The sequence below is a fragment of the Macaca thibetana genome, chromosome 14 (assembly GCF_024542745.1).
Source record: "Macaca thibetana thibetana isolate TM-01 chromosome 14, ASM2454274v1, whole genome shotgun sequence".
NCBI lineage: Eukaryota > Metazoa > Chordata > Mammalia > Primates > Cercopithecidae > Macaca > Macaca thibetana.
The window spans coordinates 55684542-55700893 of NC_065591.1; the positions used below are offsets into that span (position 1 = coordinate 55684542).

General features: G+C 39.6%; 1 protein-coding gene across 1 annotated transcript in view; it reads left to right on the top strand.

Moving 5' to 3' along the window:
- The window catches only part of SBF2 (SET binding factor 2), a 589674-nt gene that overhangs the window by 538963 nt on the left and 34359 nt on the right, over positions 1-16352 (top strand). The window contains exons 31-32 of the mRNA XM_050757377.1: positions 11211-11395; positions 15511-15687. Coding sequence (XP_050613334.1) covers positions 11211-11395; positions 15511-15687 — 362 coding nt within the window. The remainder of the gene's footprint in view (positions 1-11210; positions 11396-15510; positions 15688-16352) is intronic.

Genomic DNA, 16352 nt, shown 5'->3' on the forward strand with positions numbered 1-16352 from the left:
TGCAAGCTTAAAAGCAGAAAGCATTTTTCTAGATAGTTGATATTTTCAATCAACTAATTATGGTTCAAATTGTTCTTAATTACCCTCTTCTGAATGAATGGTCAAATTTATTACTAGCATGATGACAGATGAACTTAGCCTCGTGGGACAAGAAGTATAATAATTGCTGATGTCATATATATTGATAAGTTTGGGAGCATTAGGAGGTAAGGGGAGCATGTCTAAATGACGAGTCAACCCTGGGAGTACTCCATGATACTCCAGATTTGCAGGGCAGAAAGACCAATCAATCACAGAAGTATAGATAGTTAAGGAGAAGTGATTCCAGATCCAAGGAACTCCAAGTCCTGTTATTTTTGCTCTTGTCTTCTGAAATACTGCTTTGGAGAATAAGACGTCGTGATATCCAGGTAGCTGCTGGCATGAGGAAATAGAGAAAGGCTAAGTATTCGTTCTTTTAAGCTCCATAAGGTCATCCACTTTGTTCTCTGGAAGTTTATGTGCGATTCTTTCACTCTGCAGAGGAAATTCCAGACCAGATTTTTTTTTTTTTTTTTTTTTTTTTTTAAGACAGGGTCTCACTTTGTTGCCCAGGCTGGAGTGCAGTGGAACTATCATAGCTAACTAACTGCAGCCTCCAGCTCCTGGGCTTGAGCAATCCTCCTGCCTCAAGCTCCCAAGGAGCTGAGACTACAGGTGTGTGCCACCACTCCCAGCTCAATTTTTAAAATATTTTTTGGGACAGAGTCTTACTATGTTGCCCAGGCTGGCCTTGAACTCCTGGCCTGAAGCAGTCCTCCCACCTGGGCTTCCCAAAGTGCTGGGATTACAGGCATGGGAAAGCACCTGGCCCCAGATATCTCAACTGTGAAGTCCCACTGTCTCACAATAGAGTCACAGAATCTTAGACTTTTCCTCTCATCCCCATATAATGATGAATAGTCTTAAAAAGATACTAAGTAGGCCGGGCGCGGTGGCTCATGCCTATTATCCCAGCACTTTGGGAGGCTGAGGCAAGCAGATCACCTGAAGTCAGGAATTCCAGACCAGCTTGGCCAACATGGTGAAACCCTGTCTCTACTAAAAATACTAAAATTAGCCAGGCGTGGTGGTGCACGCCTGCAGTCCCAGCTACTGAGGAGGCTGAGGCAGGAGAATCACTTGAACCCGGGAAGCAGAGGTTGCAGTGAGCCGAGATCGCAACATTGCTGGGCAACAAGAGCAAAACAAGAGCCGAGATCACTCCAGCCTGGGCAACAAGAGCAAAATTCCATCTCAAAAAAATTACATACACACATATGTACACACTAAGCAAGTAATCTTGTTTCTGCTTGAATATCATCAGTAATGGGAAACTCATTTCTTCCCCCAAAATAATCCCTTACATTTGGGAGCAACTCTATGTGTTGCTTTCTCATATTGACCACCACTTTGACTTATTGGCCCTAGCTCTATCCTCTGAGGTTAGAACGTAAGTGTAATCTCCCACACCTAAAACCCTTCAGGAAAAACTCTTGTCAGGCTTGCTTTCTACAAAATTCACTCTTTAAAAAATTCACTTTTTTCCCTTTTGAAAACCATACACATCCCCAATATTGGCCCTTTGGATACTTTCTTTTCCTGCCTTTAGTTAACTCTGAATATCCCCAGTTCAAATGGTAGTAGTCCGCTCACCATCCTTATCACTGTGAACACTCCACAGAGTTGAACCCAGCACTCTAGGTGTTCTCACAGCCTAAAACTGCATTCGGCTCCATCACTAGGTTAACCCATGTGGAGATAAATATCATTTGAAGTCCCTGTCTGCTTCATATGTGCTATTGTTCTTAAAAACATACTGGCCTTGATGGTTGCTTTTTGGACCCACTAGCAGTGTTATAACTAGGAAATTTCATGTTTTGGGATGTGGACTGGTATTTTAGACCTTTGGACCCTGATTCTGTCTAGCAGTGCATTTGCTGTTTTGCAAGCCTTTTGTCATCCATACATTTGATGATTGTTCTCATGTGATTCTTTGTTTAAAAAAATGTTGAACAAGCCAGAGCTAAAGACAAAGACCTACAGCAAAATAACATAAACCTCTCTGAAGAAAAAGATCAATCTGTTCATCTATACTGGTTATGAGTCTTCCCACTAAAACTCACCAGGCCCATATTTCTAAATCTCTGTCAGTCATTTTAATCCACTATTTGCCAGTCTTTCAAATAATTAACTGCATCACCAAGGGTTTTATAGTTACTTTGCTGTGACTTATTATAGGAATCAGTGCTTTTTTTTAAAAGTAATTATAAATAGTTCATTGGTCAGGAGATCGAACCACAGTGAAACCCCGTTCAAAAAATTAGCCGGGGCGCGAATTACTGGTTGGCGGGAACCCGGGAGGCGGAGCTTGCAGTGAGCAGATCGCGCCACTGCACTCCAGCCTGGGCAACAGCGTGAGACTCCGTCTCAAAAAAAAAAAAAAAAAAAAAAAAAAAAAAAAAAGTAATTATAAATAGTTCATTGATAATCCATTCCTAGAATTTGGTTCAGAATCAACATAAAGATTCTACTTTACAAAATTCACTTTTTTCCCTTTTGAAAACCATACACATCTCCTAGTGGTCATACTGGTTTTTTGGATACTTTCTTTTCTGCCTCGTCAGAACTTTCTGTAATTGCAAGATTTCCTAAGAGCTTTCAACCTTCTTGAGTCATCTTTCCAATTACTGTGTCAGGCCTTGAAGTCATTGTATTAGTTTCCTAGGGCTGCCATAACAAAGTGCTACAAATTGGGTGACTTAAACAACTATTGTCTCACAGTTCTGGAAGCTGGAAGTCCAAGATCAGGGTGTCAAGGGGGTTGGTTCCTTCTGAGGGCTGTGAGGAGGAATCTGTTCCATGCCTTTCTCCTAGCTTCTGGAGGTTTGCTGGCCATCTTTGGCATTGCTTGGCTTCTGGAAGCATTACCTAAATCTCTGCCCTCCTCTTCACATGGCATTCGCCCTCTGTGTCTAGCTCCAAATTTCTCCTTTTATAAGTACACCAGTCATATTGAATTAGGGGCCCATTCTACTCCACTATGACCTCATCTTAACTAATTATATATATTCTGAGGCACTGGGTGTTAGGACTTAATATAAATTTTGGGAGGGGGACACATTTCAACCCATTACAGCCATATATTTCATTTTTCTGGATTTTTAGAGTACTACTATTTTAAAGTTTAAGATACAAACTTTGTTCTTCTCATCATTTCTTTCTCAGTGAATTTGAACTAAAAGATGGTACAGTGATTTTTCTCCTTAGGGTCCTGGTATTTCAGTTGCTAAGCACTCTTGTCAGAATTCGATTTGAGATTGCATTTCCCCTTACTGCTTTATTTACCATATGAAAGTTTATATTGTCAGCAAGGCAAGTCAGTAATTTTTCCACTCAACTTTTAGAGAACGCAGCTTTCAGCAGATGTCTAGTTAATTGAAGCCCTCGCACCCACAACCTGATCTTGTATTTTGCTATTGTACACATCACCATGTTATCGATTCCAACATTTGGCCAGGTGGCCTATAATATAAATTGTGCTACACAATTGTCTCTACTTTTATGTTGGTACCAAAGGTTCATGGATTTTCAACAATCTTTTTCTTTTTCTTTTTTTTTGAGATGGAGTCTCGCTCTGTCACCAGGCTACAGTGCAGTGGTGCGATCTTGATCTTGGCTCACTGCGACCTCGGACACCCTGGTTCAAGCAATTCTCCTGTCTCAGCCTCCGAGTAGTTGGGATTACAGTCATGTGCCACCATGCCCAACTAATTTTTGTATTTTTAGTAGAGATGGGGTTTCACCATGTTGGCCAGGATGATCTCGATCTCCTGACATCGTGATTCGCCCACCTCGGCCTCCCAAAGTGCTGGGATTACAGGCGTGAGCCACTCCGCCCAGCCTTAACAATCTTTTTCAACTACATTATATTCTTTTTTAACCCTGGCCTCCAGCTCTTGGCTTCTTTTATACAAGGGAATTCCCAGTAGTGGTTATATTCTTATGACTCCATTCTTTGCTAATCCTAAAGGCACCCAAAAGGCTGTATTTACCTTTTCAGATTAAAATCTCCTATTTAATTTATGACCTCTATGTGCATATCTGAGGCTGTAATTATTATTTCTGACACCTTTCTCAAATACTTTCTGCTGAAAATTACTGTGAATTTGGCTTGTTTCCTTATGACAGTTTTGTACTCCTAACCAGGTGCTTGTCATTCTGGTATCTTAAGCTAAAATCCAGAAACGCAAATCTCATTCTTTTACTCCATCTCTTAACTCTTCACTCCCAAAGCCTCCAAAACCTTCTAAAGCCCCAGTGATAAACTGGACAAAGAGATACTGCTGTTTCCTGACACCTTGAACATTCTCTGTGATCTCTAGAACTGTTTCTGTGTTTCTTCTGATAGTGTCATTCCTTCTCAAAGTAGGAGGAATGAACTGGGGCAGGCAAGTTAAGGATCTCAGAAGATTCTCTATTATGTGAACATGCCAGGCAGACACATATTTAGACTGGCAAGGCAAGACTAGGTTAGACATGCCCATGCCCTGCAAGGAATTCATTTCCTTGTATCAACTCACAGTACAGAGTCTCTTCATTCTTCCAGAGTTAGGTACCACTGTGGGAGGAGCCTCCTATCATCTAATTCTTCTTCTATTATTTTTTTTTACCCTAACCCCTAGTTCTTCCTAGCCTTTTTCTTTTTGCTCCCCTATTTTCACAATTTTTTTCATTGCTTTCATTTTCATACAGTCCTAGTTCCTACTTTTCTTTTTTTTTCTTTTTTTTTTTTTTTTGAGACAGAGTCTCGCTCTGTTGCCCAGGCTGGAGAGCAGTGGCGCAATCTCCCTCACTGCAAGCTCCGCCTCCCGGGTTCCCGCCATTCTCCTGTCTCAGCCTCCCGAGTAGCTGGGACTACAGGCGCCCGCCACCACGCCCAGTTAATTTTTTGTATTTTTAGTAGAGTCGGGGTTTCACCGTGTTAGCCAGGATGGTCTCGATCTCCTGACCTCATGATCCGCCCACCTTGGCCTCCCAAAGTGCTGGGATTACAGGCGTGAGCCACCGCGCCTGGCCTACTTTTCTTATGTTATTTCCACTGTGTGTCTCTCCTGGTCTGATGAGCCAGGGTTAAAATTGACCTTCACCTCTTTTTCAGTCAGGATGATCACTTTGCATTCAGCATGCATGTTGGTGAGTTCCTAATACAAGGGATGCATCCTTTTTTACACAGGAATCACTTTAAAAGTAAGAAGTGAATAGATCACATTGTTTTTCATTTAAAATTAAAATAACATTTAAGCCCAATGGGGGAAGCACCTATATTTACAACTTGGATAAATTTCTTTGTTGAGTAGAAAAATGCCTTGAGAAAATCAGTACTGCCTCTCAAATACCAAAATATAATAGCTGGGTATATTTGAGAAGTAGCCACTTGGAGGCAGCTTTTTAATTCTTCATCTTTTACATTTTAAGTTTTTCTCCATGTATTATTTTATCCTTGAAATAACCTCCAGGATAGGTATTTAAAGAGGCCCAGGGAGATTAAGTGACTTGGTCAAGGCCACACAGCAAGTATCAGTACAACTGGGACTAGAATTAGTTCAGTGTTGCATCGTATCAGTGCAGATATATTTACTGAATATATCTTGTGTCTCATGCACTGGGCCAGTTATAAGATCAAAATGATAAATAAGGCACCACATGTGACCTAAGCATCTCTTTTCCTTTTCCCCTTTCGTCAGAACAGAGTAGAGGAAATAACACCAGTGCTTAGGAAACACTGGTTCTCTGAACAGTAATGCATTCCTATGGGGAAAATGAACTGTGTCTTATCTTCCCTGAAGCAGTCCCCTTAGCCAGTCCTACTGATTGGTTCCAAGGTCACATGGTTCCTCAGGAAACAGTATATTAAGAGTTTAGTTACATTCTAATTCAAACCATAGTCCCACTACTTACTGTATGATTAAACAATTTAGGAAACCTCTTAATTCTCAGTGTCTTCATCTTTAAAATTAAGGTAATAAATAATACAGATTTTTAAGGTAGTTATGAGGAATAAATGAAATAATATATGTAAAACATTTAACTTAGTAACTAGCCCATAGTAGTATTTTAATAAATGTTAGTTGTCATTATTATTATTATAGTTACTGTTATCATTGCCATTGCCTAATACTCTGCTGAAATGGGAAGAAAGTTGACATTTGCATTTAAATTGCTTTGAGCCTTACTGATCTAAGGCAAGAGATAGAAGGCATATGCCCTAGGTCTAGCCAGTGACTTTCAAACTTGTTTGATCATGACTCACAGTAAGAAATGTATTTTATATTTATATGTATACATACCCATTCATTTTATATCACAATTCAGGTAGTACTAAGGCACATGCAAAATGTATAATATATACACTAAAACAAAAGTTTTGTGAAACAATATTCATCTGTACCACATGCAGTGCTCATTAGTATTTTCAACTGTAATGTTTAATTTTGAAAAAAATACTGATTTGACCTAGTAGAGTGACTTCCCAAGCCACTAAGGATGATCCTGCAGTTTGGAAAAACACTGCCTGAGACCCTTTGCTGGTGTTAAGTGCCCAGGACATCTAGAAATCATTCAGGAAATCTAAGTAGACCTCACCACCAACAACCAATGCGCTAGTCTAATTCCTTTGGTTAAAATGACTTCCAGATGGAATTAGAATTCTCAAAGCCCCCTGCTGGCCCCATATCAGTACTGGCCATTTTATCATTGCTGATTTTCTACTAATTGGCCAAAACTTGGCAGTTTTTCATTGATGAGCCCTTCTTTGGGGGAGTCCTTACTATTTTTTGTTTAATACCCCTCTTTTCACTCTTTCAGTGCAAATAATTGGGTTGAAGGTATAATAATGAGTCACAACAGCTCACAATGTATTGGTTTGCAAAAAGTAAATAATCAACAAATTCTTTGAGTGCCTGTATTTCAGGCTGTCAGCATGGATACAAGAATAAACATGATTGGGTGCTTGCCCTCACTAGCACATGTAAACCAAAAAGTACCTGAAACAGGTCTCAATAAATTCAGAAGTTTATTTTGCCAAGGTTAAGGACTCACCCTGGAGACAGGTCTGTGCCTTTCTCCAACAATGATTTTGAGGGCTTTAATATTTAAATGAGAAAGAGGGAGGGTATAGTAATCCACATGTTGCAAGAAAAAAGGAGCAGGTAGGAGAATGGTCAATTATGTATTTGTCTATAAGATAAAGTGAACATACCAGTAGCTATCTGTGGATAAATTTAACCTTTTAACTGTAGCTGTTTGTTTAGGAACAAAAGGAAAAGCAGCTTCTTGTATGTCTCAGCTTTCAGCCTAATTTTTTCCTTTTGGCATAATGAACTGGAGTCCTGAGTTTTTATTTTCCTTTCACACACACAATCTTGTAGAGTGAAAGAATATGCAGATAATCATGATGCAATGTGATCAAAGTTCAAATAGAGCTCCCCAGTTTGGGAGCAGTCAGGAATGCCTTGAAGAGGTACTAACATTGTACCTGGATCTTAAGGGTTACGTAGGAATGTGTCAGGTAAGGAAATGGGAGAAATCATTCCAGGCAATAAGACTAGCGTAAGAAAGTGTGATGTGTTAAGGAAGCTGTATCTCAGAATCAGGAACTACTCAAGTATCACTATCATCATCTTAGTGTCCCATTTTCAATAGGAAAGTTCAAAATTTTGGCAGAAAGGAGAGCAGTCAGCCAACACAGAGGAGGCCACACAGTGTGCCTTGGCCATGTCGTCCCAAGCCTTTGTTCTGTCTTGCAGTCACATTCTCTGTCTGTCATCAGCCAGCACCTCTGCAGCCCTTACTTTCTGACTTCCTTTGGCCACCAGAGCCATCAGTGCCCTTCATTTTCTGCTTCTAAAGAAGTGAAGTGGGAATGAAAACTCACTTCGAATGATTTTTGTTATGTCATATGTTACACAATTTTGCATTGTATAACTTAATACTACTATTAAAGATTGCAATCCTGACTGAATAAATATAAAATCATTTCCTCTAATTGACTTGAGCAATTTGTTTGCTTGGAAAGTGCTAAAACTGCTCACAATTTTTGGTGTGCCATCATCATAAACTCCTTTCTTTCTGTCGGAAAAAATATATTACTCAAATTACAAAACTATTATCTCTAATACTGCCTATCATTTTGGTGCAAGTAGGGATTTTAAGAGACATCATTACATCAGTCATCACAAGCTGTATTATTAGTGGTATTGGGTATTGTCACAGGGTTATGAATTTTTGCTGCTCATAAGTATTTATGGAAAATAAATGTAATTTCCAAATGAAAAGAGAAGGAAGATAGCGTGGCAATGCTTAATGCTCTACTGCAAAAATATGCCCTTAGTTATTCCAAATGGTTGCTAGAGCTTCATTGTTTCCTGGTGTGATGACCTTGCTCAAAGAACAAATGTGTTGTACAACACACAGCATTCGCCAGTCTCCTTCGATATGAGGACCAGTGTATTCCTAACATTTACACATACACACCCCAAATTCCTTAATTTTATTATATAAATTTGTTTCTGACTGAATGATAATCTTTAAAAGCTTATTCCATTTGGTATAATTTTTTAGTGGCACCTTCTGCTGTGTGCTGTCCATTTCATTGTGCTTATAGTATTTATAAACAGGTGCTGAAATTTCATTTAACAGGTACTCAGTGCATCTTTTTTTTGTGACTGCAGCTTTTTGTTAATTAAATCTTCTACTTTTATTATATTTACATTTTTCCCCTGTTAATTTTAAAAATTAAGTAGCCTATTCTTCTCTTACTCAATCTGCTCTGACATTTGCTACTATATACATTTTATTTCTCTTTCTGTCTTTAATCTTACCTACCAGTGCATGGGTACAGAGATAAATGTTTTACTCAGTCAAATCCCAAATCTTCAGCTAAGGGAAGAGTCCATAATCAAGGTACTGTATTATGTGTCCTGATATGTCACTCTTTTAAACCATCTTCATGTGAAACTACATATGTTACAAGTAATTTTTTTGCATTTGTAAAATTATATCCTTTATTCTCATCTACATTCTGAATTTCCTCCGATTCCATTTACAAAAAAATTAATAATTGCCATAATGTCTAAGAAAAACTCATAAACTACATAGAAAGATTCATGCAGCCGGGCGCCGTGGCTCACGCCTGTAATCCCAGCACTTTGGGAGGCTGAGGCAGGCAATCACCTGAGGTCAGGAATTTGAGACCAGCCTGACCAAGATGGTGAAACCCCATCTCTACTAAAAATACAAAAATTAGCCGGGCGTGGTGGGGCACGCTTGTGATCCCAGCTACTCGGGAGGCTGAGGCAGGAGAATCACCTGAACCCGGGAGGCGGAGGCTGTGGTGAGCCAAGATCGTGCCATTGCACTGCAGCCTGGGCAACAAGAGTGAAACTCTGTCTCAAAGATTCATGCATGTGAAGCTGAAATGAGCCATAAAAACTTTTCTTGGGAACTGGTCTCTTGACCCCATAAATGCTTATAAAGAGAAAGAGAAGCAGAGGTGACATTATCATGGTGACTTCTGGTCACCTAGAAACATGACTTCAATTTAATACTGGGAAAAGACTAAAGCTTCTCAAACAGGCTTTCTAGATCTGAAGAGGAAAACCCACTTTAGGGAGGCAGTAGGAAAGTCCTATATCCCTGTGACCCCATCACTGAGATAAACACCACAGTTCTACAGGCATGTATGAGGGCCTCTTGATTTGAAGGTGATACAGTGCTAGTCAAATTTGAGAATTAGTGTATGCCTTTGTGTCTGGATATTTGATATTTAATAGTCTCACTTGCATATAGAAATCCTTGATTTTTCTAATTAATATAACTAAGGTCAACTTATCTCACTGAGACTCTTCTAGCATTTTAGCTTGCCCTTTCTCTTAGAAGATATCTGCTTCTGGCTGGGTGTTGTGGCTCACGCCTGTAATCCCAGCACTTTGGGAGGCATGAGGCGGGCGGATCACCTGAGGTTAGGAGTTTGAGACCAGCCTGACCAACATAAAGAAACCCTGTCTCTACTAAAAATACGAAATTAGCCAGGCATGGTGGTGCATGCCTATAATCCCAGCTACTCAGGAGGCTGAGGCAGGAGAATCTCTTGAACCCAGGAGGTGGAGGTTGTGATGTGCTGAGATCATGCCATTGCACTCCAGCCTAAGCAACAAGAGCGAAACTCTGTCTCAAAAAAAATAAAATAAAATAAAGGTATCTGCTTCTGACTGTACATTTATTCATTTATTTTATTTTATTTTATTTTATTTTAGAGACAGTGTCTCACTCTGTTGCCCAGTCTGTAGTGTAGTGGCGCTATCTTGGCTCACTGTAACCTCCACCTCTGGGGGTCAAGCGATCCTCGCATCTCAGCCTCCCAAGTAACTGGGACTATAGGCGTTTGTTTTTTGTTTTGTTTTGTTTTGGTAGAGACGGGGTTTCACCATGTTGCCCAGGCTGGTTTCAAACTCCTGGGCTTAAGCAATCTGCCCACCTTGGCCTTCCAAAGTGCTAGTATTACAGGCATGAGGCACTGTGCCCATTACTAAATTTATAATTTCTCATTCTTCACAGATACTGAAAAAAAAAACTATAATATAATCTTGTTTAGAATTACATCATTTTGGCATGATATACAAATATTAATTCCAAATCCAGCTTCAGATTTTAGTAGACTTAGAAGTTTCTATTTTATATCTTTAAATGTCATGTGAAATTGACCAAATAAGCAGAAGAATGTTCCTTACTTTTTTCATGAAGCCCTGAGAAATTGAGTAACTCAGCATTTGCCTTGCTAGACTTTATTAGTACCTCCTGCCAGCTTGTTTTGTTTTCAGTGTCAATGTACTATTTCTACTTATGATCTTAGTATTTACTTTTAAATCCTGAATTTACATCAAAATATAAAATAAGATTGATTTGGGGGGTTTGGTAGGTCATTCTGAGCCTAAGATTCTGTGATTTTGAAATGCTATATTGGATAATGCTTATGTTACAGAAGTAGCAAATGACCATATGACTTATGATTTTTAGATTAATCAACTTGCTATGACCTCTAAAATTGTAGCTCCAGAGCATGCACCTTTTTCCTTAGTCAGTGGTATTCCCACATTAGATTATCTCACTCCATGACTTTGGCTTTCGTGAAGGTGTGTGGGCAAGTCTTCGCTCTAGCACTCGCTTGATCAGCTCTCCAACATCCTTCATTGATGTTGGCGCCCGGCTGGCAGGCAAGGACCATTCGGCCTCCTTCAGTAACAGCACCTACCTACAAAACCAGCTCTTGAAACGGCAAGCAGCGCTTTACATATTTGGTGAAAAGTCACAACTAAGGGTAAGATTTCTTTTTTCTCACTTAGAAACTTTGTGGATGCACTAGGGCTGTTTATAAAACATGTATCACAAACCAGGTTTGCTAGAATTTTTTTTATAGCATGATTCTTAACCTGGAGTTAATAATCTCAAAAAATTTAGCTCTCCTTTTGAATTTATATATATTAATTTTTATATAGATACATACACATATATACATATGCATATTTATTAGCCACGAAAATAAGTATTTATTCATGACAGTAAAAAATCAACATAAACATTAGGAATACTAGGAAGTGTACATACGAAAAAAGAAATAAGGCTTCATCAGGCTGTGTTTTCAACAGCCTTGATTCAGTTTCCACAGGAATCTGCCCATGGCAAAACAGATAGTTTTGTTGTTGTAAACCTACTGATAAAAAAGGCTACAGAAAGACAGAAGAATGGAGAGAGGAAGACTGTGGTGCCACGTATGGAGGCAAGGCAAGGCCAAGTCTAGATTTTCTGAGTAACACTTGTTAAAACTTCTCAAGGCTATACAGAAAGAGACACATGTCCTAAGACATGTCAGAAAATTCAAAATACTAGATGCTAATCAACTGTATTCTTACTGTTGTTGTGCTAAAGAGCTTCACCATGCTGAGGGGCCATAAATTGTAAAGATGGTCTTTTCCTCCAAAGCAACAATAATTCCTTGAATTTAATGTTTTGCAAGTCATGCATTACAAAATAAATTTCATTACCACGAATAGGTGTATAGGACATGAAAGTTACCTGTTAACTCAGAAATCTCAACGTTTAGTCCAGTGCTCCAGTTGGCACTGGACAACCTAGACAGACCTCTGGCTGAACCATGGAGCAGAAACTGTGAGCAGGGTGCCATTAGCAAGATCCCACATGCTTGGCCCTTAAGACGCCAGTAACTGAGTCATCTCTTCTGGAGCAGGCTGGTGGCTTTGCTAGCTCTTCTCCCACTGCCTGGACTGCTGCAACCACTTAGTCATCAGCCTTTAGGGTAGAGGGCATAAAACTGCTGGGTAATGCTCAATTTTTAAATCTGCATATTTGTCTTCTGATACAGTAAATAATTTTATATCCAGAAAATAGAACACTTTTCTACAGCAATCCAGGGTTGCTGGTGCCAGTGTCTTTTCCCGAGCACAGACTTTCCGTGCTTCAGCACAACACTTACTCGTGATCCGAATCACTCTCCAAGGTTTAGCTCCTTAATACTCCCCTCTGCCATTCTCTTTGCACATGATTTCTCAGATTAGCTGTGTGATCATACGTATTTGAGTAAGAAAGAGTTGGAATGCTGCCTTTTTCCTTCCCTCTCTTTTTTCTTTCTGTCTGTCCTTCCTCAATAAAGTATCATTATTATATATTTTTTAATTTTTTGAGACGGAGTCTCACTCTGTCGCCAGGCTGGAATGCAGTAGCATGATCTCAGTTCACGGCAACCTCCGCCTCCCAGGTTCAAGCGATTCTTCTGCCTCGGTCTCCCGAGTAGCTGGGACTACAGGCACGCACCACCACGCCCAGCTTTTTTTTTTTGTATTTTTAGTGGAGACGAGGTTTCACCGTGTTGGCCAGGATGGTTTCCATCTCTTGACCTCGTGATCCACTTGGCCTCCCAAAGTGCTGGGATTACAGGCGTGAGCCACTACGCCTGGCCAAGTATTATTATTTTTAAAAATGTAATCCCACCATTCTGGCACAGTAGTTGTCAGCAATTTTATATATTCCATTCAGGTTTTATCTTTTATTCGATTTTGTGTGTAGAATACGGCTCTGTATCTGTCTGATATGTGCCACATTCTAGCTAGCACAATGCCATCCAGTTACAATTCCATACCTTTTTCTCCCAACAAAGAGGCATAAAAGAAAGTCAATAAATTACAGTGAGTTATTCTGAAAATAATCTTGAATTTGACCTTTACCTAGGTAAATTCACATACTTTAATACTTGATTATTGGGAACAAATTCCTTCCAACCTAATGGAGTGTCTCACTACTTTGGTTAGTAACTCCTGGCTTCTAAGATAGGCATACCTAGCTTATGTATAGTTGGGAAATAGGAATCTACCTTTCCTGAAAAGTAAACTATGTTTTGTCTATTATAAGTTTTTAAAAATAATAGAAAGGAACTCATGTATATCACTAGGTTCTTTATCTGAAGCCTTAACATCATGTTTCCATGTCGTATAGTAGTCTCCATAATTATTTTAGTCACTATTCAACCCATATTGTTGGATGTTTAGGTTTCTTTATCTTCTGTATATAAAATTACAGTCACAATTCTAAGCAAATAGGTTATTTTGTTATTTTTTTTATTGAGATACCATTCCCAGAGGTTTTTTTCCGATTAGATTATTTCCTCAGAGTAGCTTCCTTAAAATGGAATTATTAAGACAAAGGAAAAATTATAAAATACACATAACAAGATTTACCATCTTAACCATTTCTAAATATATGACTCAGTATTATTAAGTACATTCACGTTGTTGTGCAACCAATCTCCAGAAAGCAGTTTTACTCTTAGAAAAGCAGATGGTCCAGTAGAGTAATTTGGGCAAAATGAAAAGAAAGTGGAAACATTTTGAGAAAATTAATTCATTCTTTGGCATGAAAAGTTAGAGGACTTTTAAATCTTCACAGCTAGGTTATTAAAATGAAATATACCAGTAGGCCATCAGTATAGCATTCTTTAATTACAAATGCAACACTCATACCACACACAAATTCCATATGGATTAAAGATGTAAATGAGAAAGTACTCAAATAAATATAGGTTGATACATATGTAATATTAAGTGAAAAAAATGTTATCCCAAAGATAGAAATGAACAAAGCCTTTCATGGTTTTTTTATGTAAATTTTTTTTTTTTTTTTTTTTTTTTTAGGTGGAGTCTCACTCTACTGCCCAGGCTGGAGTGCAGTGGTGTCATCTCAGTTCACTGCCACCTCCATCTCCGGGGTTCAAGTGATTCTCCTGCCTCAGCCTCCTGAGTAGCTGGGATTACAGGTGCCCGTCACCACACCTGGCTACTTTTTGTATTTTTAGTAGAGATGGGGTTTCACCATGTTGGCCAGGCTGGTCTTGAACTCCGGACCTCAGGTAATCTGCCTGCCTTGGCCTCCCAAACTGCTGGGATTACAGGCATGAGCCACCACGCCCAGCCATGTAATTTTTTATTATTGACTTTTAAGAAGTAGGGCCAGGCACAGTAGCTCACACCTGTAATCTCAGCACTTTGGGAGGCCGAGGTGGGCGGATCACAAGGTCAAAAGATCAAGACCATCCTGGCCAACATGGTGAAAGCTCATCTCTACTAAAAATGCAAAAATTAGCTGGGCGTGGTAGTGTACGACTGTAGTCCCAGCTACTTGGGAGGCTGAGGCAGGAGAATCCCTTGAACCCAGGAAGCAGAGGTTGCAGTGAGTCGAGATTGTGCCACTGCACTCCAGCCTGGGTGACAGAGTGAGAGTCCATCTCAAACAAACAAAAAGTCACCACAATGTTGGTAGTCTTGGGGCAGCAAGAAAGTGATTATTATTTCTTTCTCAATATTTATCTCTACCTTTTTTCATTTTTATTATGAATATGTTTTACTTGCATAATAAGAAACAAATATGTGCATATCTACAAACTTTAATACATGTACAGTCTGGAACTCCAACAATGTATTACCTATCCTTTCCCATATACATCTTGGGAAGACTTAGTTTACACTATTGGAGTAGTCATACTGTCCATGTATCGTTAGTTGCTCTTTAAAGTTCCGGGTTCATGGCCTTATAATTGACTTATATTTGGTATTACAAGCTCCATCAAGTTCCAGTCTACCAGTAGTCTCTTCCAGTTCTCAGAATGAGAGCACTCTTAGGCCAAGTAATCTACGTCTAGTAAGGACTAGATTTGCCATTCTAGGCAAACCACTAGACTGTACTGAATGGCTCTTCCCATCAACACTGACACATTGCCATACAAGATTGACTCTTTTGACCCATTGGCAGCCTCTGCAGCTATTTGGCCCCAACTAACTGTTTACCGTTATGCACTGCCCCATTGGAAACATCACTCTTTTACCTATAGCACTTCATCTGCCTGATTCTCTGAATCTTCATCCACAGAACTTCAAGGTAGAATTTGCTTTAAATTGTGAGTTTGTTCCTGTTGAATTTCATGAAATCCGGCAAGTGAAAGCCAGTTTTAAGAAGCTGATGAGGGCTTGTATCCCAAGCACCATCCCTACTGACTCAGAAGTGACCTTCCTGAAAGCGCTGGGAGATTCTGAGTGGCTCCCACAGGTAATGTCTGAAGCAGCTTCTTTCTTTATAACTCAGAGAAACAGAGGCCCAAGTAGATATACAGAACTGTATTTGAGAAAAAAAATACTTGGTTCCCTCACTCACCAACATTCTCCTCCTTCATTGCGTGCCATCAGTAAAGGCCTTTCAGTTTCAGGAAATCATCTGATATAGGAGGTGAGGGAGTAGAAGTCTTGATTGCTGGGTTTTTATCTCTGTGTAATTCAAAATTTGGTGTCTATAGGACACTAAGGAGAAAATTATTTTTAGATGGAAATTTTTGATGTAGTAAATTTAATCAGCATGTATATACAGGGCTCCTGCTCTGTTATCAGTACAGTAAGGATCCAGGGCAGAGGACAACTTCTGCATGACTCCAAGGGCTCTCACCTTTCATTTGTCTGCCTATCCCAGGTCTCTAGATTTTAGATTCACCCCAAACTACCCACCAAAGGCACACTGGATGCCCCCAAGCCTACCTAAGGCTAGGGAAAAAAAACACAGTGTCTGTCTTTCAGTTCAGTCAACTTTGGGATATTCTTTTTTTTTTTTTTTTTTTTTTTTTTTTTGAGACGGAGTCTCGCTCTGCCGCCCAGGCTGGAGTGCAATGGCCGGATCTCAGCTCACTGCAAGCTCCGCCTCCCGGGTTCACGCCATTCTCCTGC